The sequence below is a fragment of the Pelobates fuscus genome, chromosome 2, assembly GCF_036172605.1.
Source record: "Pelobates fuscus isolate aPelFus1 chromosome 2, aPelFus1.pri, whole genome shotgun sequence".
NCBI lineage: Eukaryota > Metazoa > Chordata > Amphibia > Anura > Pelobatidae > Pelobates > Pelobates fuscus.
The window spans coordinates 22,013,273-22,038,820 of NC_086318.1; the positions used below are offsets into that span (position 1 = coordinate 22,013,273).

At 43.3% G+C, this 25,548-nt stretch overlaps 1 protein-coding gene across 1 annotated transcript in view; it reads right to left on the reverse strand.

Moving 5' to 3' along the window:
• ELP3 (elongator acetyltransferase complex subunit 3) overlaps positions 1-25,548 on the reverse strand; it is a 157,583-nt gene that overhangs the window by 110,978 nt on the left and 21,057 nt on the right. Inside the window, exons 3-5 of the mRNA XM_063442001.1 lie at positions 18,672-18,810; positions 6,396-6,466; positions 677-740 (exon numbers count right to left, since the gene is read on the reverse strand). Coding sequence (XP_063298071.1) covers positions 677-740; positions 6,396-6,466; positions 18,672-18,810 — 274 coding nt within the window. The remainder of the gene's footprint in view (positions 1-676; positions 741-6,395; positions 6,467-18,671; positions 18,811-25,548) is intronic.

Genomic DNA, 25,548 nt, shown 5'->3' on the forward strand with positions numbered 1-25,548 from the left:
TCCACTCATACTTATTTCTCGTTAGTTGATCGACACCGTTTACCAATCAAAAAGACGATTTGTGAAGAGGGGAGTTGTAGCTAAGGCAGCTTAAAGGCTGGGATATACGGCAGAAATCTGCAAAACATTTTTATTTTTAAGCAAGAATTAAGAGATTTGAACAGTTGAAAACAAAGCATAAAAATTAGGACAAAACTGATCAATTGAATTTAAGTTGTATTGGCAACAAGAGTGTTCCTATAACTCTGAGCCCATGATATTTCTCAGAGGGTACTTTACAAGGTTGTTGTTACTGATTTATGGAGCAATCTATATTTTAAAGCCATGGTTTAAAGTGAAACACTTCAATCAAGTGGGTATTCAGTGAATCTCTAAGGGGATGGAAAGATTCTTCAGGTTTACAGCTGGAACGGCAGGACCCAGCACTACAGTAGGTAAACTACTGTTTAAGTACTATAGAAGCACAGCTTTAAAAACAAAGGCTTTGTTTTCACATGTCAACTCCATTCTAGATACAAATGTATTAAAATAAAAAAAATTCAAGAATTTCCACTGGCATTTGTATTTATTTAGAAATCTGAAATTTTCATTCAAATTTTACATTTTCTACCCAGAAATTATTTTAAAACAATTATTTGAAACGGTTTTCACCAACAGGCCGTACAAAATACTGTACCTCGTATCCAGTGTACGACTGTGTCGAATATTCAAAGTCTGAATCAGGACCCCCTGGACAGTATCTACAGGGAAATGTATTTTAAACACATGAAAGCAAGTCTCTGAAGAACATCAAGGAACGAGAAAAAAAGAAAAAAGAAGCACAAATTGTAGAAGAAAAAACAGATATGGTGATAATCGATAGCAACGGATCTAACACACAAACTGAGAATAAATGATCAATAGACTGGGAGTCAGAACATTCCCCATAAAACTCAACATGGAATGTCCAACCATTAATTGTATTCGGAGGAAAATACTCATAAAAATGTCATTATGAGTTCCTGTATGTTGTCTAATGTGATTTGACTGTTTGTATTTTGTTTTTGCATTTTCACAGTAATCTATACGTAATGAACATAAAAGCTAGTCCCAAGAAAAAAACAATTTTGTATGTTAGTTCCTTTTGGAACTTGTGTCCTGTGTGGATTTCTAGGGATCCCAATGACAGAGTCTTAGGACCTATTTGCTGGTTGCAGCCTCCCTCTAGATCTGGGATAAAGCAAGAGAGCTAGGCCTGAGAGCCGCAAGTGTCTGTAAAGGCAATAACTATAATCACTGTAAGCAACGCTACAGAGGAATAGGAAGAGGGGAAGATACCTGCCTGCAACGGAAAAGCTGCAGCGGAATAGGCTGAGGGGACGATACCTGCCTACAAGGAAAAGCTGCAGCGGAATAGGCTGAGGGGACGATCCCTACCTGGAAGGAGAGCTGCAGAGGAATAGGCTGAGGGGACGATACCTGCCTACAAGGAAAAGCTGCAGCGGAATAGGCTGAGGGGACGATCCCTGCCTGGAAGAAGGGCTGCAGAGGAATAGGCAGAGGGGATGACACCTGCCTGGAAGGAGAGCTGCAGAGGAATGGCTGAGGGGAAGATACCTGCCTACAAGGAAAAGCTGCAGAGGAATAGGCAGAAGGGACGATCCCTGCCTGGAAGGAGGGCTGCAACGGAAAAGGCTGAGGGGACGATACCTGCCTGGAAGGAGAGCTGCAGAGTAATGGGCAGAAGGGACGATCCCTGACTGGAAGGAGAGCTGCAGCAGAATAGGCTGAGGGGACGATACCTGCCTGGAATGAGAGCTGCAGAGGAATAGGCAGAGGGGACGATACCTGTCTGGAAGGAAAGCTGCAGCGGAATAGGCTGAGGGGACGATACCTGCCTGGAAGGAGAGCTGCAGAGTAATGGGCAGAAGGGACGATCCCTGACTGGAAGGAGAGCTGCAGCAGAATAGGCTGAGGGGACGATACCTGCCTGGAAGGAGAGCTGCAGCGGAATAGGCAGAGGGGACGATACCTGCCTGGAAGGAGAGCTGCAGCGGAATAGGCTGAGGGGACGATACCTGCCTGGAAGGAGAGCTGCAGCGGAATAGGCAGAGGGGACGATACCTGCCTGGAAGGAGAGCTGCAACGGAATAGGCAGAGGGGACGATACCTGCCTGGAAGGAGGGCTGCAGCGGAATAGGCTGAGGGGACGATACCTGCCTGGAAGGAGAGCTGCAGAGGAATAGGCAGAGGGGACGATACCTGCCTGGAAGGAGGGCTGCAGCGGAATAGGCTGAGGGGACGATGCCTGCCTGGAAGGAGAGCTGCAGAGTAATGGGCAGAAGGGACGATCCCTGACTGGAAGGAGAGCTGCAGCAGAATAGGCTGAGGGGACGATACCTGCCTGGAATGAGAGCTGCAGAGGAATAGGCAGAGGGGACGATACCTGCCTGGAAGGAGAGCTGCAGCGGAATAGGCAGAGGGGACGATACCTGCCTGGAAGGAAAGCTGCAGAGGAATAGGCTGAGGGGACGATACCTGCCTGGAAGGAGAGCTGCAGCGGAATAGGCTGAGGGGACGATACCTGCCTGGAAGGAGAGCTGCAGCGGAATAGGCAGAGGGGACGATACCTGCCTGGAAGGAGAGCTGCAGCGGAATAGGCAGAGGGGACGATACCTGCCTGGAAGGAGAGCTGCAATGGAATAGGCAGAGGGGACGATACCTGCCTGGAAGGAGAGCTGCAGCGGAATAGGCTGAGGGGACGATGCCTGCCTGGAAGGAGGGCTGCAGCGGAATAGGCTGAGGGGACGATGCCTGCCTGGAAGGAGGGCTGCAGCGGAATAGGCTGAGGGGACGATACCTGCCAGGAAGGAGAGCTGCAGAGGGGACGATGCCTGCCTGAAAGGAAAGCTGCAGAGGAATAGGCTGAGGGGACGATACCAGCCTGGAAGGAAAGCTGCAGCGGAATAGGCTGAGGGGACGATACCTGTCTGGAAGGAGAGCTGCAGCGGAATAGGCTGAGGGGACGATACCTGCCTGGAAGGAGAGCTGCAGCGGAATAGGCAGAGGGGACGATACCAGCCTGGAAGGAAAGCTGCAGCGGAATAGGCTGAGGGGACGATACCTGTCTGGAAGGAGAGCTGCAGCGGAATAGGCTGAGGGGACGATACCTGCCTGGAAGGAGAGCTGCAGCGGAATAGGCTGAGGGGATGATACCTGCCTGGAAGGAGAGCTGCAGAGTAATGGGCAGAAGGGACGATCCCTGACTGGAAGGAGAGCTGCAGCAGAATAGGCTGAGGGGACGATACCTGCCTGGAATGAGAGCTGCAGAGGAATAGGCAGAGGGGACGATACCCGTCTGGAAGGAGAGCTGCAGCGGAATAGGCAGAGGGGACGATACCTGCCTGGAAGGAGAGCTGCAGAGGGGACGATGCCTGCCTGAAAGGAAAGCTGCAGAGGAATAGGATGAGGGGACGATACCTGCCTGGAAGGAGAGCTGCAGCGGAATAGGCAGAGGGGACGATACCAGCCTGGAAGGAAAGCTGCAGCGGAATAGGCTGAGGGGACGATACCTGTCTGGAAGGAGAGCTGCAGCGGAATAGGCTGAGGGGACGATACCTGCCTGGAAGGAGAGCTGCAGCGGAATAGGCTGAGGGGACGATACCTACCTGGAAGGAGAGCTGCAGAGTAATGGGCAGAAGGGACGATCCCTGACTGGAAGGAGAGCTGCAGCAGAATAGGCTGAGGGGACGATACCTGCCTGGAATGAGAGCTGCAGAGGAATAGGCAGAGGGGACGATACCTGTCTGGAAGGAGAGCTGCAGCGGAATAGGCTGAGGGGACGATACCTGCCTGGAAGGAGAGCTGCAGCGGAATAGGCAGAGAGGACGATGCCTGCCTGGAAGGAGGGCTGCAGTGGAATAGGCAGAGAGGACGATACCTGCCTGGAAGGAGGGCTGCAGAGGGGACGATGCCTGCCTGAAAGGAAAGCTGCAGAGGAATAGGCTGAGGGGACGATACCAGCCTGGAAGGAAAGCTGCAGCGGAATAGGCTGTGGGGACGATACCTGTCTGGAAGGAGAGCTGCAGCGGAATAGGCTGAGGGGACGATACCTGCCTGGAAGGAGAGCTGCAGCGGAATAGGCTGAGGGGACGATACCTGCCTGGAAGGAGAGCTGCAGAGTAATGGGCAGAAGGGACGATCCCTGACTGGAAGGAGAGCTGCAGCAGAATAGGCTGAGGGGACGATACCTGCCTGGAATGAGAGCTGCAGAGGAATAGGCAGAGGGGACGATACCTGTCTGGAAGGAGAGCTGCAGCGGAATAGGCTGAGGGGACGATACCTGCCTGGAAGGAGAGCTGCAGCGGAATAGGCAGAGGGGACGATACCTGCCTGGAAGGAGAGCTGCAACGGAATAGGCAGAGGGGACGATACCTGCCTGGAAGGAGGGCTGCAGCGGAATAGGCTGAGGGGACGATGCCTGCCTGGAAGGAGGGCTGCAGCGGAATAGGCTGAGGGGACGATACCTGCCAGGAAGGAGGGCTGCAGTGGAATAGGCAGAGAGGACGATACCTGCCTGGAAGGAGGGCTGCAGAGGGGACGATGCCTGCCTGAAAGGAAAGCTGCAGAGGAATAGGCTGAGGGGACGATACCTGCCTGGAAGGAGAGCTGCAGCGGAATAGGCAGAGGGGACGATACCAGCCTGGAAGGAAAGCTGCAGCGGAATAGGCTGAGGGGACGATACCTGTCTGGAAGGAGGGCTGCAGCGGAATAGGCTGAGGGGACGATGCCTGCCTGGAAGGAGGGCTGCAGCGGAATAGGCTGAGGGGACGATACCTGCCTGGAAGGAAAGCTGCAGAGGAATAGGCTGAGGGGACGATACCTGCCTGGAAGGAGAGTTGCAGAGGAAAAGGCTGAGGGGACGATACCTGCCTGGAAGGAGAGTTGCAGAGGAATAGGCTGAGGGGACGATACCTGCCTGGAAGGAGAGTTGCAGCGGAATAGGCTGAGGGGACGATACCTGCCTGGAAGGAGAGTTGCAGAGGAATAGGCTGAGGGGACGATACCTGCCTGGAAGGAGAGCTGCAGCGGAATAGGCAGAGGGGACGATACCTGCCTGGAAGGAGGGCTGCAGCGGAATAGGCTGAGGGGACGATACTTGCCTGGAAGGAGGGCTGCAGCGGAATAGGCTGAGGGGACGATACTTGCCTGGAAGGAGGGCTGCAGCGGAATAGGCTGAGGGGACGATACCTGCCTGGAAGGAGAGCTGCAACGGAATAGGCTGAGGGGACGATACCTGCCTGTAAGGAGAGCTGCAGAGGAATAGGCAGAGGGGACGATACCTGCCTGGAAGGAGGGCTGCAGCGGAATAGGCTGAGGGGACGATGCCTGCCTGGAAGGAGAGCTGCAGCGGAATAGGCAGAGGGGACGATACCTGCCTGGAAGGAGAGCTGCAACGGAATAGGCAGAGGGGACGATACCTGCCTGGAAGGAGGGCTGCAGCGGAATAGGCTGAGGGGACGATACCTGCCTGGAAGGAGAGCTGCAGAGGAATAGGCTGAGGGGACGATACCTGCCTGGAAGGAGGGCTGCAGCGGAATAGGCTGAGGGGACGATGCCTGCCTGGAAGGAGGGCTGCAGCGGAATAGGCTGAGGGGACGATACCTGCCTGGAAGGAGAGCTGCAACGGAATAGGTAGAGGGGACGATACCTGCTTGGAAGAAGAGCTGCAGCCTGGTCGGTAGGAAGAGCTCCGGAGAGACCCCAGTCAAGCTTCGGCGACAAGGGCTGAAGCGTTTCAGGGTCCCTGCAAGTGGCTTGGAAGTGGACCGAGAGGAGTTACTCAGTCAGAGTACAGAAGGTCTGTCACACTTGCAAAGATGTCTCAAAATCACTAAAGCATGAATTCTAACTCCTTCCTTCCTATCTCTAAACTCATATCTCTAACATACATCCTTAATCAGTCTGCTAATCAGAACAGCCCAAAAATCTTCCATCTGCAGCGCATATACACCTTCAATCTCGACAGTCCACTGCCATTTAGTTCAAAAGTTTCAAAACATTGACATTTTGACTAAATTCACAGTTACAATTTATTTTCCTCTTTATGGATTTATATATCTTTGTTTTATTGTTTGTGTGTACACATGATGAATGATAAAAAGATGCCTACTGTTTCAACTTGCCTGAGCCTGTCAAACTGAATTGCATTATACCACGTGCAAAGAAAGTGAATTCTGCAGTGTTTGTTTGTCATGTATGATTGATAACAACACATTTGTTTTATTTGTGTAACCTTGCAATTATTCGTTTAGTTCATTTTCTTTAAGATGTGAAAACAAGATGAATCACGAGGCGGTCTCTCTGGTTAAACACCTGATGAAATACAAATAATAACCAATCAATGCTGTACTTACACACAGATGTTTCCAGTAAAATTGATATGAGGGCATCTGTGAGGTTTGCACATAACCGCGACCACCGCGATCTGAAATAGAGCATTATACAAGAGTTAATGGCGTGAAATTAATCACTGAGGTGGGCGCATCCTTTCATCTTTGCTATAACAATCTCTGAATTGGTAACTTGGCTTTAAAAGCTCTGAATGAATTATTTGTGCGACGATTCAGACAGGATTTTTGAGAATCCATCTTTGTTCTATTAGAACATAATGTCGAGTTTATTTCACCTGCGGCATATCTGATTATACCAGGGCAAGACAGATTTCCCTACAAACTATGAGCCCATAGTTAGGAACCAGGCAGTTTCTATATATTTTCTTATTAATTTTTTTTTTTCCCTGTAAATTCAAAAACTTAATATAAATGTACTTTTACCAATAACTAACAGAGCTAAATTTAGGGTTAAAATGAGATTGTCTTCCATCTGATAAGCCCGTCTTGGCACTATGTCAAACTAAATTAGCTCATGTCATTTTTAATTAGTCTGGGTTAAAGCCTCCCAATGTAAAGAGCGGACAGTTTTCCAGTTCTTAAAATTAAAAATTTTTAATGCTGAAATATTTGTAGGGCTTTTGTGTGAAAAGTTTTGCAAAATGTTAAACAATATGTCGCTTCCTTAGTTACGGCCACATCATTCTAAAAGTTGATTACTATGTGCACAGTTCAGTCAGTGACAGTATTGCCCTAGCCTAGCTGAACGTCTAGCACACTGAATTAGACGAAAACACACAGGTTATAGCATGATATACTAATATATTGAGGGGGTTGGTCCTATATAAAGTGACAGCACAGGGGATAACCCTAAGTAGATAGATGCGAAAGGAGAGAGAAGAGGCTGTCTCTAAATCGTGTATAGGAAATCGTTAAAAAATCATTAGAAAAAATATATATATATGGTTTAATAAAATATTCAAGACACACACAATGACTGACGAAGTTGCTAGTCACTCCTGTCTCAGTAATGGATACCTGAGGCAGACATGGTGGCTGCAGCTAGACAAACTACGTGAAAATGGGTACAGACGGGAAGACAATAAACAAAACATAAATGGACAAAGGACAGGGCAAGAACCACGCTACACTAGTAAGTTAGTCCCCACAGCAGAAGTAGTACAATGCATACGATATGATTGCCCTGTTACGATTGACTGGCAAGATCGTAACGTGTGGATGCAGAGTAACTGGAGTATCAGACGGAAATGACAGTGTGGCTACAATGTGCCAGAAATACCCCTAACTCTAAGAGAATAGGGGAAAACTGTAGTCAATTCCGGGTATAAGGTGGGAACTTAGTAGTGGGTGGGTGCGCTGTGCAACATATAAAGGTTTAAAACTTATAACCTCTTAGGGAAAGTTAACGCTTGTAGTTAACTCTGGCGTCCCTATATTAGTAGAGGGTATAGTAGTGGGTCAGCATCCCAGTATGCAAATGGTAAACTGTATATAACAGTGTCTGTATAGAGATATATCCTAGTATACAGCTAGTAAAGTACATGTGGTAGTGTCTGTATATAAGTGTACAATTACGGTGCTTGTGGTTACAGTATCGTCTTATACCCGTATCCTAAGCTTTGCCTCAAAAGGCACAAGGCTTCTCGTAAGGTTATGGTAGTACTCGATGTACTGGGCACACATAAGCACCTAATGGACTATGCCAATGAAAAATATTCGAGTGGTTAGTGAATGATATCCTGTGCCTATGTGGGCACCTAAATGGTTGGCGGGATAATGTTTGCTGTAATAGGCTGTTGTCGACTATGCCTTGGTGGGCGCTTAGCTATAGCCGTGCTGATAAACAAACCATATAGTTAGCGAAAGGTATAGCCTGAGTCTTAGTGGGCACCTAAATGGTTAACAATGTTCTGCTACCAATATTGCCAGACACATCGGTTGACGGAGGGTATCACCTGTGCCTTCGTGGGCACCTAAATGGTTAACAATGTACTGCTACCAATATTGCCAAACACATAAGTTAACGAAAGGTATCGCCTGTGCCTACAGGGGCACACCAAACCATATGGTGGACAGAAAATATCACCTGTGCCTTCGTGGGCACCTAAATGGTTAACAAAATACTGCCACCTATATTGATAGACAGATCAGTTCGTGGAATGTTTCACCTGTGCCTCCGTGGGCACCGAACTGGTTAACAGAAAAACTGTATATTAACAGGCCGTCCGGTTAGCAAGAGAACTCCTGTGTCTGAGTCTGCACCTAAACGGTTAACAAAATTGTTGCTGCCTATTGACGGCTATACTCAGTTGTGCCTTCGTGGGCACCTAGCTCTGGCCGTTCAATTTAACAGACCATCTAGTGAGCAAGGAATATCCTGTGCCTTCGTGGGCACCTAAATGTATAATAAGATGCTACTTGCTATTGGCGGCTATTCTAAGCTGTGCCTTCGTGGGCACCTAGCTCTAGCTGTACAAATAGACAAACTGGGATGCTGACTGGAACCTAAGATCAGAGTCCAGTGATCCTCGGTGTAACTGAGCATAAATGGCTCAAATTGCTCAGATATTATAAGATTAGATTAAGCGTGTAAGGTCACACGAGCAGTAAATCAAATAAAATAAAAGTTGATAACACCGGATCAAATATCGAGCCCCGACGCGCGTTTCACCAAACACAGGCTCTTCAGGGGGAACCGGCTTCCCGATTGAGGCGAGTTTAAATAGGCCGCCTTTTTTCCTCATTGGACCAAAAGGTGTGACGTCATTGTCAGGAGGTACGGTGGCTGGACGTAGTCAAATTAAGTCAGACTGCGCTGACTGAATGATGCCCCGTAGTGATCGGTTGGTATTTTCAAAAGGTGATAACCGGAAAGATGCTGATTTGAAAGGGGGGAACTCATAGAGATGGGAATAGTGCATCCTGCATGATAACATGATGGTGTATAATATATAAAAATTAATAAATGATAAATTGGTTCCCCTTGATGGGGGACACAGGTCTTGAAAGAGAGAGGTCCCTTTGCCCATTTGGTTAGGTTATATGGCATGATAAATCAGCAGTCCGGGTGAGGAGTATAGTAACGATTGAAAATACATGGTGTATAGGTCACAAAGTGTTTTGTGGTTGGTCATAAAGGAAGAATATATCATTAGATGTATGTCTTAGAGAGTACTTTAACTAAGAGGAATCTCAATAGTGTGAATGCAGTATAAGTGTTAATGCATGATAGAGGAGGTCTAGAGTGCTCTTCATCGGTGAATGAATGCGGTGTAATTAAATTCTTCATTCAATCCCGATGGGGCCAACGTTTTAAAGAGATAGATCCACTTGGATTCTTTTTGTAATAGTGTTTTATTAAAATTGCCTTTTCTTGGATTTGGCAATAGTTTTTCTATTGCCTGGAACTTGAGATTTTCAGGTTTGCCGTCATGGAAATTCCTGATATGTCTGGCCACCGGTGTAGGATTAATGGTATTATCGACAGAATTGATGTGTTGCAAGATCCTTCTACGAAATTGTTGGAAGGTCTTGCCGATATATTGTGTTCCACAGCTGCAAGTAATCAAATATACCACCCGGGTGGTGCTGCAATTAACCAAAGCGTTCGTGGTTATGGTCATATTAGATTGTGTTGAATGGACAGTCTTGGAGGGTGTAATGTATTGGCAAGCCTTGCAGTGGCCGCATCTATACGTCCCTTTGGTGCTAGATAACCAGTTACCGGGTGAGGGTGATGGTGGCAGGTGGCTATGGACCAGACGATCTTGTAAGTTGGTGGGTCTCCGTGCTGTAAGAGGAGGGTAGTTTGGCAGAATGTTTTTAAGGAGTGGGTTATGAAGCAGAATAGGCCAATTGGTGTGAAGTATATTTGACATTGTCTCCCAGCCTTGGTCAAAGGTCGCGACACATCTGGGGATTTTGGAATCCACTTTTGGTTTGGTCGTGGTGAGGCTCTGATGTCTATTGATTCCGCTTGCTCTTTGGAATGCCTGTTTAAGGATACGGTTCGGATATCCTAGCTCTTTGAATCTGGATCTTAACAGTTTGCATTCTCTGTCATATGCCAAATCTTCAGAGCAATTCCTTCTTGCCCGTAGATATTGGCCGAAAGGAATGGATGCTTTTAATTTGAAGGGGTGGTGGCTTTTCCAGTGGAGAAGACTGTTAGTCGAGGTGGATTTGCGAAATAGTTCGGTTTGGATGGTACCTGCTTCTGTAAGTATAATTTTTAGGTCTAGAAATACCAGTTCATGATCGTCGATCACGTGAGTGAGTTTTAAATTGATCTCATTGTCATTCAGGGTCTGTACGAACTCCTCAAAAGTGTGGATGGGACCTGTCCAGAGGAGCAACAGATCGTCAATGTATCTGTGCCAGCTCAAGATATAGTCGTGATACTGGACAAATTTGTCTGACATGACGATCTGTTGCTCCCACCATCCCAGGAACAAGTTGGCATATGTGGGTGCACAAGTAGTGCCCATAGCAGTCCCGGATGTTTGTAGGTAGTACTGTCCATTAAAAGTGAAATAGTTATGAGTTAGTATAAAGTTAAGTGCATTGATAAAAAACTTCTTTTGAGAATCATTGTAAGAAGTTTTTTCCAGGAAGTGTTCACACGCTCTCAAGCCCATATGGTGCGGTATGTTGGTATATAGGGCGACCACATCCAGACTGGCTAGCATGGTGTAGGGGGGGACCGTCATATTTTGTAGAAGTTGCAACGTAGTCTTGGTGTCCTGTAAGTACGAGGGTAGCGTAAGTACAATGGGATGTAGGATTTTTTCCATGTACTGGCTAAGGTGTTCAGTGAGACAATTGTTGCCCGATATTATCGGTCTCCCTGGTGGTGGACGGGTGCCCTTATGCACTTTAGGTAAGCAGTAGAAAGTGGCGATTGTTGGGTGTTTGTGAGGTATCAGAAATTTAAATTCATCCGAGGTAATAACCTGCAATGTCCTAGCTTCCGTTAGTATAGTGTCCAGCTCGGTTAGAAATTTGGTAGTGGGGTCAGAAGGGAGGGTCCTGTAGGATAGAGTGTCGTTTAGGTGTGTCATACACATGTTGATATAGTCTTGTCTGTTTTGTAAAACAATATTGCCCCCCTTGTCTGCTGGTTTAATGACAATATTTTCAAGTGATGTGAGTTCTTTTAATGCCAGGCGTTCTTGCGAGCTTAGGTTGTTAGGCATGGGGGTATGGTCGGTTGTCATTTCAAACTGATTTAGGGACATCTCAACAAAGAGATCCACATGAGGAGTGTCTTTGAAGTTTGGTGTGAAGCAACTAGGTGGTTTCAAATTGGTTAGGGGTCTGAGAGGATCCTGTTCCTCCTGGAGGCTGGTCAGAATTTTAGATAACTCATAGTCCTTTAGGGAGAGACCTAGGTCATTTGCTTGTTGTAAATCCTGTCTGGCGTGCATGATGTTTAGGGCGAGTTTTCTACCGAATAAATTAATGTCTTTCGACCAGTTGAAATTATTGCACAGTGGAGTTGGCACAAAGGAAAGTCCCTTGCTGAGAAGGGTGATATGACGTGTTAACAGTGTATAGTCTGATAGATTTATGATTCTGTTGTTAGTTATGTCCTTTGTGTTCGGCCCTGGGTTTTGTATGCCCACCGATCCCTGTCCCTGAGTCTCCCCCGTTGTTGTCGTGGGGGGTCCTGCTCTAAAAAAGTAGCTGACTGTGCAGTGGACTGGGTTGTTGGGTTGTTGGTTTCCAAGGGAATGGGAATATCCAAAAAGGAAACAGATTTGTCTGAGTTCCTAAGTATGCTTCTATTCTGATAGACTTGGGTGCTGTGATCCCTATTGCGTTCAGTGCTTCTATTTGCTGGTGATTTGTATCTAGTTCTAGAGGATTGATCTTGGTCAGACCAGTCCGTCTCCCCAGAGGATGATCCCCTATAATTACTTGGTCTTCTGTTGTATTTTCTTTTTTGTCTGAAAATGTCACCGTTTTTGAAATCCTTGAAGTCTCGTTGAAACTTCTGGTGTTTCTTAATTTTTAAGTGCTGTCTAAAGCTAGTGATGTTAGTCTGGAGTTTGTTTTCCATAGGTATATAGAGATTGTCAGATTTGAAGTTTTTTATTTTAATGATTTCATTTTGTAATTTAACACTTGTATCATCAAAGATAGTAGTTTCTAATTTAATCAGGAATTCCATTAACCGAAAAGAACAGCTCAGTAGAATTGTATTCCACTCATCGAGCTGTTCTTCAGTTTTGATTTTGTCCGGTAACAAAATGTCAGGGCGTAGGCCTCTAGGTACTAGTTTTTGTTGTGAGTATTGCTTTAGGCTCGTAAGTTCCCAGAAACTTTTAATTTGTTCCTGGTATAGTTTTTGGATGGCAAAAAATGAGAGATTAATGTCAGTATTTACCGTGTCGTTATTGGCAAGTGGATTAGTCGAAAAAACATTGGTAATGTCGTCATGTTCTAAATTGGGATCACCCAATTTCTCCAATAGGTCAGTCATAAGAACAGGCACTCTTTTGAATGTTTTGGAGAATTTTAACAGTTTATATTAGAAAAGCCAGTGAGAATCTTAATGTATAGGCTGATAGATCTCCAAAGTGGACCAAAGTTGGTATTGAAACCTGAGAGTAAATGTATATATTGAGGGGGTTGGTCCTATATAAAGTGACAGCACAGGGGATAACCCTAAGTAGATAGATGCGAAAGGAGAGAGAAGAGGCTGTCTCTAAATCGTGTATAGGAAATCGTTAAAAAATCATTAGAAAAAATATATATACCGTATATACTCGAGTATAAGACGAGTTTTTCAGCACATTTTTTGTGCTGAAAAACACTCACTCGTCTTATACTCGAGTCAGTTGTCTGTATTATGGCAATTTTCATTGCCATAATACAGACATGGACCGGGGGCTGTCAGGAAGCTGTAACTTACCTTCACCGCAGCTCCTGTCAGCTCCCTTCTCTCTTCTCCGGTGCGTGCAGCTCCCAGGTCAGCTCCCTCTGCAACTCTCGCGAGAGTTGCAGAGGGAGCTGACCTGGGAGCTGCACGCACCGGAGAAGAGAGAAGGGAGCTGACAGGAGCTGCTGTGAAGGTAAGTTACAGCTTCCTGACAGCCCCCTCCTACAGCCCATCCACTGGACCACCAGGGAGTGAGAGCCCCCCTCCCAGGCCAGCTAACAAGCAGGGAGGGGGGACGAAAAAATAAAAATATTAATAAGAAAACAAATAATAATAAGAAAAAAAAATATTAAAATAATAACATAAAAAAAATAATACAAATAATAATAAAAGAAAAAAAATAGTTACCTAAAAAAATAATAACATTAAAAAAAATATTAAAATAATAATTAATTAATAAAATGCCCACCCCCACCAATGCTCTGCACTCACACACACACACTGCACACACACACACACACTGCACTCACACATACACACTGCACTCACACATACACACTGCACTCACACATACACACACTGCATTCATACACACACTGCATTCATACACACACTGCACTGCATTCATTCTAAACACACTGCATTCATACATACACACTGCACTCATACATACACACTGCACTCATACACACACACTGCACTCATATACACACACTGCACTGCATTCATTATACATACACTGCATACACACTGCACTCATACACACACACTGCACTCATACACACACTGCACTGCATTCATTATATACACACTGCATTCATACACTCACACACACTGCACTCACACACACTGCACTCACTCACACACATACTGCACTCATATACACACACTGCACTCATACACACACACTGCACTCATACACACACACTGTACTCATACACACACTGCACTCATACACACACACTGCACTCATACACACACACTGTACTCATACACACACTGCACTGCATTCATACACACACTGCACTGCATTCATTATACACACACTGCACTCATACACACACACTGCACTCATACGCACACACTGCACTCCATTCATTATACACACACTGCATACACACACACTGCATTCATATACACACTGCATTCATTATACACACACACTGTAAATAAATATTCAGTTAATATAATTTTTTTAGGATCTAATTTTATTTAGAAATGTACCAGTAGCTGCTGCATTTCCCACCCTAGTCTTATACTCGAGTCAATAAGTTTTCCCAGTTTTTTGGGGTAAAATTAGGGGCCTCGGCTTATATTCGGGTCGGCTTATACTCGAGTATATACGGTATATGGTTTAATAAAATATTCAAGACACACACAATGACTGACGAAGTTGCTAGTCACTCCTGTCTCAGTAATGGATACCTGAGGCAGACATGGTGGCTGCAGCTAGACAAACTACGTGAAAATGGGTACAGACGGGAAGACAATAAACAAAACATAAATGGACAAAGGACAGGGCAAGAACCACGCTACACTAGTAAGTTAGTCCCCACAGCAGAAGTAGTACAATGCATACGATATGATTGCCCTGTTACGATTGACTGGCAAGATCGTAACGTGTGGATGCAGAGTAACTGGAGTATCAGACGGAAATGACAGTGTGGCTACAATGTGCCAGAAATACCCCTAACTCTAAGAGAATAGGGGAAAACTGTAGTCAATTCCGGGTATAAGGTGGGAACTTAGTAGTGGGTGGGTGCGCTGTGCAACATATAAAGGTTTAAAACTTATAACCTCTTAGGGAAAGTTAACGCTTGTAGTTAACTCTGGCGTCCCTATATTAGTAGAGGGTATAGTAGTGGGTCAGCATCCCAGTATGCAAATGGTAAACTGTATATAACAGTGTCTGTATAGAGATATATCCTAGTATACAGCTAGTAAAGTACATGTGGTAGTGTCTGTATATAAGTGTACAATTACGGTGCTTGTGGTTACAGTATCGTCTTATACCCGTATCCTAAGTTTTGCCTCAAAAGGCACAAGGCTTCTCGTAAGGTTATGGTAGTACTCGATGTACTGGGCACACATAAGCACCTAATGGACTATGCCAATGAAAAATATTCGAGTGGTTAGTGAATGATATCCTGTGCCTATGTGGGCACCTAAATGGTTGGCGGGATAATGTTTGCTGTAATAGGCTGTTGTCGACTATGCCTTGGTGGGCGCTTAGCTATAGCCGTGCTGATAAACAAACCATATAGTTAGCGAAAGGTATAGCCTGAGTCTTAGTGGGCACCTAAATGGTTAACAATGTTCTGCTACCAATATTGCCAGACACATCGGTTGACGGAGGGTATCACCTGTGCCTTCGTGGGCACCTAAATGGTTAACAATGTACTGCTACCAATATTGCCAAACACATAAGTTAACGAAAGGTATCGCCTGTGCCTACAGGGGCACACCAAACCATATGGTGGACAGAAAATATCACCTGTGCCTTCGTGGGCACCTAAATGGTTAACAAAATACTGCCACCTATATTGATAGACAGATCAGTTCGTGGAATGTTTCACCTGTGCCTCCGTGGGCACCGAACTGGTTAACAGAAAAACTGTATATTAACAGGCCGTCCGGTTAGCAAGAGAACTCCTGTGTCTGAGTCTGCACCTAAACGGTTAACAAAATTGTTGCTGCCTATTGACGGCTATACTCAGTTGTGCCTTCGTGGGCACCTAGCTCTGGCCGTTCAATTTAACAGACCATCTAGTGAGCAAGGAATATCCTGTGCCTTCGTGGGCACCTAAATGTATAATAAGATGCTACTTGCTATTGGCGGCTATTCTAAGCTGTGCCTTCGTGGGCACCTAGCTCTAGCTGTACAAATAGACAAACTGGGATGCTGACTGGAACCTAAGATCAGAGTCCAGTGATCCTCGGTGTAACTGAGCATAAATGGCTCAAATTGCTCAGATATTATAAGATTAGATTAAGCGTGTAAGGTCACACGAGCAGTAAATCAAATAAAATAAAAGTTGATAACACCGGATCAAATATCGAGCCCCGACGCGCGTTTCACCAAACACAGGCTCTTCAGGGGGAACCGGCTTCCCGATTGAGGCGAGTTTAAATAGGCCGCCTTTTTTCCTCATTGGACCAAAAGGTGTGACGTCATTGTCAGGAGGTACGGTGGCTGGACGTAGTCAAATTAAGTCAGACTGCGCTGACTGAATGATGCCCCGTAGTATGATGCCCTGTATTATACTAATACATTCATGTATGTCTTTCTTCTGCTGGGTGAAGCAAACTAATTGTGTATTCCAAGTGAGCATGGGACAAACATTACACCCCAAGGCAGGGGATACTATGTAACAGAGTTGGAGGGAATCACAGGGTTACTGCTGTTAGCCCTGCTCACAGAGATTTCTTTAAATAGCTAAAAAGGTCCTAATTAATTTTTGCCCTTGATATGATAAAGCATAATTTCATTAATAAAGGAGAAGCACATGTTAACATGGAGTACATCTTCAAATAGATTTGGTAATTTACACTGCAACTGCAATCCTGGCACAAGCAAGGCACACATTTCGTTGAAGGAGGCAAAACAGAAACGTAGAAAGCGATCTGGACAAGCAAACAATGACATCGCCACCAAGGGGCCAACATTCCAACTACAACTGCTCTGATTTCGTGATTTCTCTAGATATTGACAACTATGGCGAGGTTTCTAGTTAAATTCACCTAGAGAAACCGACATTTATTTCATTTTTAAGTTTTTCCTTTTACAGACAAGTGCAATAGGTTTGGAAATCTCACAGCTATTCATTAGGGACTATTTTACCATGATACACATTCTCTCACTAGGTATTTCAGCAATTTCTGCAATACATGTTTCTTGGCTCGCCCATCCTGTGCTCACTCCTGGTCCAGAAGGAGCCAGTCTGTGGTCTGTTTCCAACCAAGACATAAAAGGAATCATGCCAATTGGTCAAGAAAAAAAAAATGTTCCCAGATAGATGAGAGTTTTGGATTGTAAAACTTCCTTTTGAATTTCGCACAGTATTCCAGACTACGATAAATAACTAGCATGCTAGGCTTACTAAGGCAGGGCTTGACAAATGTGTTTGGAATCTAGGAGCCAGCTAAAAAAAAAAAAAAAGGAGCCAGCTAAAAAAAAAAAACAAACTTAGGAACCATTTTTTTTTTTTTTTTTTAAAGGCACACTATAGTCACCAGAACCACTACAGATTAATGTAGTGGTTCTGGTGCCTATAGTCTGTCCCTGTAGCCTTTCAATGTAAACACTGGATTTTCAGAGAAAAGGCAGTGTTCACATTGCTGCCTACTAAGACCTCTAGGGGCTGTCACACAGACGGCCACTAGAGAGTCCTGTGTCAGTGCTCTGCATGGAGGCGCTGAATGTTACCCATAGAGATTATGCATTATATCCTCCCAATGCTTTCCTTTGGGAAAGCATTGACTTAGCGGAGATCATAAAGATTGATGAACTCGGCAATGGAGGCAGGACAAGCCATGGCAAAACCTGCGTGGGAAAAAAAGGTGAGTAAAAACACCAATCGTGATCGCAGGTACCTAAACAGACACACACTCTCTGACAGACACACATGCACACACTGACAGAGGCATGCACACACTGACAGAGACATGCATACACTTTCTCTAACACTCACAATTCTTTTTTTTTTTTTTTTTATTCCACCCAGCCTCTCTACCTTTGGGAGAGCAGAGTGGACTTTTCCTGGGGTCTAGTGGGGCTGCTCTCTCTTCCTGTGTGAGAGGGAGCAGTAATCTACCATGCAGCTACTATCTGCTCCCTGTGATGCCAGGGTCGGAATGACATCATATTCCAGCTCCCAGCATCATTAAACAGCGCGAGGGAGCAGAGAGGAGCCGCTGGAAGATCACTGCTCCCTCGCACGCTGCCCCAGCCAACCACCTTGATGCTCCACTCAGCCAGCCGCCTCCATGAAGTCCAGGGCAGCTGGCTACAATGCTCACTCAGCCGGCCGCCTCCATAAAGATCTTTTACAAAGGTATCGAAATTTACAGATCACGGAAACATAATCTATAATGTAATGTACACACAAACCCCCCAATTTCTTTTTATTTACTGGGGTTTTTACACTAATCTACTCATTTTTATTTCTATCTCATGGCACAATGTCTGTTTCTAAAACACATAGCACATGGCTTTGTACCACGGTGGGGTAGATTTAGAAAAGTGAAGTATGTGAGGCAGTATCTATGGAAACTCATGAAATTTACTGTCAAATCTTCTGGTTTCCATGGGCATTGCTTTTACAGTTTTTTTTTTTTCTTCTCCATTGTGATTGATGACAATTGCATTTCATTCAAACATTCTCACCAACACGTACCCCGCTTGCTGTCCGGATTGGCTTTGCCTTGAGCTTCGGAACAAGAACTTTGCGGTGCTGAGGAGGGACTGCGGCAATGATATCGACAAGGCGAGGCTGGGCAGACAGGCCATATTTGGCAGATGTTTTGGTTTTAAGTCTACAAAAGAAAAAAACAAAACACTGTTAGATTGTATTTCCAGAGCTAGCACAGGATAGTACAGAGGAGAGACTTTAATTATCTCTGCAAGACTCTGATTAGCTGCAGGGATAAACACTGAACGCACTGTGAAGACATTACACGGACAAATCCAATTACAAAGCACAGCGCTGCCTATCATCAAAAACACACAGAGCTTTGAACATGTCCCCCCAGTATCACTGATCACAAGCTCCAGAGCTAAATATGGCTACACCAGCATATAGACCACCAACTAATAGTATATTTAATGAAACCAGGGAGCAGCAATGCCAAATCCCATGTACACTGATATTTGTCATTCAGAAAAAATCGCTGTCATTAACACCAGGACGCATGAAAACGAAATGTGTGCGGAAAAAAAAAAAAAGAAGAAATATGCACACTATTTCTATTGACTAGAGATATCAACAGATTAAGAATATTGACTAGAGATATCAACAGATTCATGGAGATAAACTTTCTGGATCTTTTACAAAAAAATTATAGATGGTTAAAATAATGTAAAAACTTAGAAATAACTTTCTGGGGTAGAATCAATGTAATAAAGTCATGTTTCAAATGTTACCACTATATATTTCCAACAGTTGGCTGGAAATTATCCAAAAACGTTTTATGTAATATATATGGAAAGGTAAAAAAACAAGATTAAGCCAATTTACACTTGCACAAAAGCTAAATAAGGGTGGAATGGCATACCCCATTATTCAAAATAACTATAGGGCATCGATAATTCTGCATGTATATAGGATGCAAATATCCAACAATGGAAATGAAGGATGGTATATGATGGAAGCCACAGCAGGGGATGTCCAGAATTTAGTACGTTTGGTCTGAAATACCATGAGTACAGACAAAAGAGAATATACTGATATAATTTTAACACATCTGTAGAAGAATTGGAAAAAATCAAAACAATCTTAAAGGAACCCTATAGTCACCTAAATTACTTTAGCTAAATAAAGCAGTTTTAGTGTATAGATCATTCCCCTGCAATTTCACTGCTCAATTCACTGTCATTTAGGAGTTAAATCACTTTGTTTCTGTTTATGCAGCCCTAGCCACACCTCCCCTGGCTATGATTGACAGAGCCTGCATGAAAAAAAAACTGGTTTCACTTTCAAACAGATGTAATTTACCTTAAATAATTGTATCTCAATCTCTAAATTGAACTTTAATCACATACAGGAGGCTCTTGCAGGGTCTAGCAAGTTATTAACATAGCAGGGGATAAGAAAATCTTAATTAAACAGAACTTGCAATAAAGAAAGCCTAAATAGGGCTTTCTTTACAGGAAGTGTTTATGGAAGGCTGTGCAAGTCACATGCAGGGAGGTGTGACTAGGGTTCATAAACAAAGGGATTTAACTCCGAAATGGCAGAGGATTGAGCAGTGAGGCTGCAGGGGCATGTTCTATACACCAAAACTGCTTCATTAAGCTAAAGTTGTTCAGGTGACTATAGTGTCCCTTTAAAGATCAAAAATAAAATACCTAATCATCTGGAATTTATTGAACAACAAGTCTGTGACCTAAATTTAAACAGGTGGGCACAAGCAGGAATAACAAGTATTGGTCAGCTATTAACAAATGGGGAACTTAAACCTTCCACCCAATTGGTGAATGAATTTAATCTTCCATCAAAATAATTATTACATTTTCTAAGAATAAAAAAAACTTTTTAATTTCTAATTTAAAGGACCTCTATAGGCACCCAGACCACTTCAGCTAGGATTAACCCTTTTTTCTATAAACATAGCAATTTCAGAGAAACTGCTATGTTTACACTAGGGTTAATCCAGCCTCTAGTGGCTGTCTCATTGACATCCGCTAGAGGCGCATTCGTGCTTCTCACTGTGAAAATCACAGTGAGAAGACGCCAGCGTCTATAGGAAAGCATTGTAAATGCTTTCCTATGAGACTGGCTGTACGCGCGCGCGGCTCTTGCCGCACGTGCGCATTCAGCAGAAGAGAAGGAGAGGAGGAGAGGAGGGGGAGAGCTCCCCGCCCGGCGCTGGAGAAAGAGGTAGGTTTAACACCTTCCTCTCCAACCAGCCCGGCGGGAGGGGGGCACCCTCAGGGCACTATAGTGCCAGGAAAACAAGTATGTTTTTCTGGCACTATAGTGGTCCTTTAATAAAATCAGAGTCTTCTATAGTTAAGAGAATAACTACATTATTTAATTCACAACCATTAGAGAACCCTTCCTCAAAAGCTCCATCTTTGAGTAGATCCTTCAATAAAGGAAAAATCCCTACAGCTCTAAATACCTGGAAAAAAATAATTGATTATTAATATAGAAATAAAAAATTGAGTCTCTTCACTGCCAAAGGTTTCTAAAATCACACATTCGTTAAATCTATTGGAATCCCATTTTAAAGTATTAAATAGATGGCATTTAGTTCCAGAAAAAAAATGAATAAGATGTTCCCCACAACAGATCATCTATGTTGGAGGTGTGGATTAACCACAGGAACATTGAAGCATATTTGGTGGGACTGCACAAAATAAAAATCTATGGGTAGAAATACGTCAATTTATTTCAATAAATTTAAATTTTGTATTGAAAATATCCCCAGAAGTAGTTTTACTTCATCTAAACTGGTCTCCTATGCCTCTGGAGATCAAAACCATAATAACTCATTTATTCTTAGCCACCAAAATAGTCCTATCAAGAAACTGGAAAAATGGAAATTCTATCCCCCGGGAACAAGTTAAAAACCAACTTAAATTCCAGATTAAAATGGAACTAATGTTAAGTAAACAAAATTTGTGTAAGAAGTTATTTATCTGGAACCCCTGCTTGGAATTTATAGATGATGGGGTAAGAAGAATTGTCTTATAGATAACTCTAAGCAGATCGGGGTTACTACAAATCTTCAGTATATGGTTCATAGCTATGGACAAACGTTGATTACCTCCTCTCTCTGGCATTTATAAGAATTTAGCATGTATTGTCCTGTCCTGTAAGAAGATGTATTGTATGTGTATAGGTATGTTTGTGAATACTTGAATGGCCAATATTTATTCTATACTAAAACAAAGAGTACAAATTGGTATGGGGACATATGTTCCTTTTCTTAGATTTATAAAAAGATTGTATATATGTACATAAAGTGAAGGCCATTTATTGTATAGTTAGTTTTATGTTACTTGTTGTATATAAACTAAAATGCTTAATAAAGACTATTAACCCCTTAAGGACTGAGCCAAATGTACACGTTGTGAACAGAACAAAACGTAAACAAAACCTGGCATTTGCGCTATATGTCTGTCCAACCGTAATTCACCTCTTTCATAATAAATGCACCCCCCCCCCCCTTATTATATATCATTTTATTCAGGGCAAACAGGGCTTTCATTTAATATCAAATATTTAGCTATGAAACAATTTAATATGAAAAAAATGGGAGAAAATAAGAAATTTTTATTTTTTTAGTTCTACATGACATTTTAACTGTCAATGTCATAATACGGTTTGCTTTTACTGCAATAAAATACACATATTTGTATTCAGCAAAGTCTCACGTGTAAAACAGTACCCCCTATGTACAGGTTTTATGGTGTTTTGGGAAGTTACAGGGTCAAATATAGCGTGTTACATTTGAATTTGAAATTCGCCAGATTGGTTACATAGCCTTTGAGACTGTATAGTAGCCCAGGAAATACATTTACACCCATAATGGCATACCATTTGCAATAGTAGACAACCCAAGGTATTGCAAATGGGGTCTGTCCAGTCTTTTTTAATAGCCATTTGGTCACAAACACTGGCCAAAGTTAGCGTTAGTATTTGTTTGTGTGTGAAAAATGCAAAAAACGCCAATTTTGGCCAGTGTTTGTGACAAAGTGGCTACTAAAAAAGACTGGACATACCCCATTTGCAATACCTTGGGTTGTCTACTATTGAAAATGGTATGCCATCATAGGGGTAATTTTCATTCTTGGGCTACCATAGGGTCACAAAGGCAACGTAAGCAATCTGGCGAATTTTAATGTGGAAAAAAATGAAACAAGCCTTATATTTGACGCTGTAACTTTTGAAAACCCTATAAAACCTGTACATGAGGGGTACTTTTGTACTCGGGAGACTTCGATGAACACAAATATTTGTGTTTCAAAACAGTAAAAAAGTATCACAGCAATAATATCGTCCGTGTAAGTGCTGTTTGTGCGTGAAAAATGCAAAAAACTTCACTTTTACTGGCGATATCATCGTTGTAATATATTTTACTGTTTTGAAACACTAATATTTGTGTTCAGCGAAGTCTCCCGAGTAAAACAGTACCCCCCCCCCCCCATGTACAGGTTTTATGGTGTCTTGGAAAGTTATAGGGTTAAATATAGTGCTAGCAAATTAAATTCCCTATACTTTCGACATGGGTTGTAAGGCAGGTCCCGCTAATTGTAATTAATTAGGATACCTAATTATGTAAAAATACTACAAATATATATGTAGAATTAATATATATATATATATATATATATATATATATATATTTTTTTTTTATATATATATATATAGGTATGTATATATATGTATATATTTATGTATATAGATATATATTATTTCGTTCTACGTGTAGTTTGATATAAATATATATTAATATCACAATAGTTAGAACGAAATAACACACATCTATATATTTTGTAATTATTTATTTTTTATTTAATTTTTTTACGTATTGACATATCCTTTTTTATATTATATATATATATATAACAATAACAATATATATATAGTTAATCAGTATCAGTCTACGTGTAATTTGATATTAATACATATGTATAATTATATATATATATATATATATATATATATATATATATATATATATATATATATATATATATATATATATATATATATATATATATATATATATATATATATATATATATATATATATATATATATATATATATATATATATATATAGAAGGCTTGGCCTGTAATTGTGGGAGGCACTTAAATTCCCTATTTAAACCCAGTGAGCCCCTGCTTACCTGTCTTCGACGATCTCGGAAGTGCTTCAGTGTACTTCCGGTTTACAGATCCGTGACGTCAGTTTCCCGCCCGCCGGCAGCCCGGTTCAAACGCTCTGCGGCTGTATTCGTGAGTATAACGCTTTTGCCTCACACGGACGGCATCGAAATCGTAAGTTTAGCCCTGTCGCTCACGGGCTCGGCTTCACTCCGCTCCTGCAATCTCGGTCAGTGTAACACGTTCAGTTACACTTACACCTCGTAGTCTCGTTTAGCCGGACCGGGTTGCCATACGTTTTTCATTCAGTTTGGTGCAATACCTTCATTCTGTTTCGTTTTCTGGATATTGTTCACATTTTTAGCAATAAATTTAGTAGTTACGTTTATAAGAGGGGTTTAGGCGGTTTTGTTGTATTACCCAGTATTCTAAACTTCTGTATTTAAAGTGGTTTATATGGTCCCCTTAAAGTCATAAATAGCAAAGTAGAATAATAGGGGGTATGTTGTTTCCATTGATTTAATGGCTGTTCATGTCCTATTTTCTGTTGTAGTCCTTACTAGTACTGACACTTCTCGCAAGTGGCCCTTCGCGGGTATACGTGTTCGCAGCTTTGTTAAAGAGGTAGGCCTCTGTGTCACCCAGTTCATTTGTGTGTATATTGTAATTAAATAGTACGTTTCATAAATAGGTCACGTTTCTTTCCCTTTAGTTCCGTTGGTTCCCTTCAGGATAATAGTCCATTATTAGGTCAAGTAAAGTATTCCTTCCTCTGCAGGTATGTTATTGGTGTGTCCTGGGGGGGGGGGGGGGTTTGAGGACTAGTTGTAATTCTCCCGCCAACTTAGGTATGTTCCCATAGGCCTCTTTGCCTATAAGTTTAGAGGTCCCGCAAGGCATAAGGTCAGCCCTTACGTTCGGAGGTTCAGGCCAATCGTCCCAACGCATAGCTATAGCCTTGCTTCAAAACTTAGTTAGGGCCTCACCAGTCACGGCCAAACGTTTTACTTCTTTTACGTGTCACCGAGAGGCCAACACCCCGCCACCCACCTCAGTGGCACCAAGGCCCCACGAGCCAAATCATAGTTAGTGCCTCTCATAGCCACTTGGCAAGTAGTTAGGGCCTCATCTGCCACCAACTGAAGCTAAGTTAATACAATTTCGCCTATGGGCACTAACCTAGTAAGCGGGGTCCCTCCAGCTGTTTACATTTCAGTACTAAACTCACCCTCTCTGCCCCCCTTAGAATGTCCAACGCTTCGATATTAGAAGACAATCTGTCGGTTACCAGCACCCCTCTCAGGTCAGGCACACAGAGAAGGCAACCAACCCCTCCAAGTCCAGCTTCCAGCTATCGCTCCTGGACTATCCCTAAGATTACCGCTGAACTAAAAAAGAGGAATATCCCTTATCCGGCTTCAGCCAGGAAGAATGAACTACTGAGGATAACGAAAGGCCTGGCCCTAGTTCACAGGTTAATGTACTTAATAGCCATGATGGCCTCCCTAGTGTCCTCAGTTGCCACTATCAATAATAGATTGGATAACCTGGAAGCTAATAATGTTCCTACAGTCCCCGAGATTCCCGGGCCGGTTGCCCAACCCACGCCCGCCCTAGGAGGTAACAGTAACCCTCTACCGGCTAGGAAAGTTACTAACGTTATTAATCCTATTCACCTAATACCGCAGTCTCTCAGACGTGACATCATAGAGGGAAA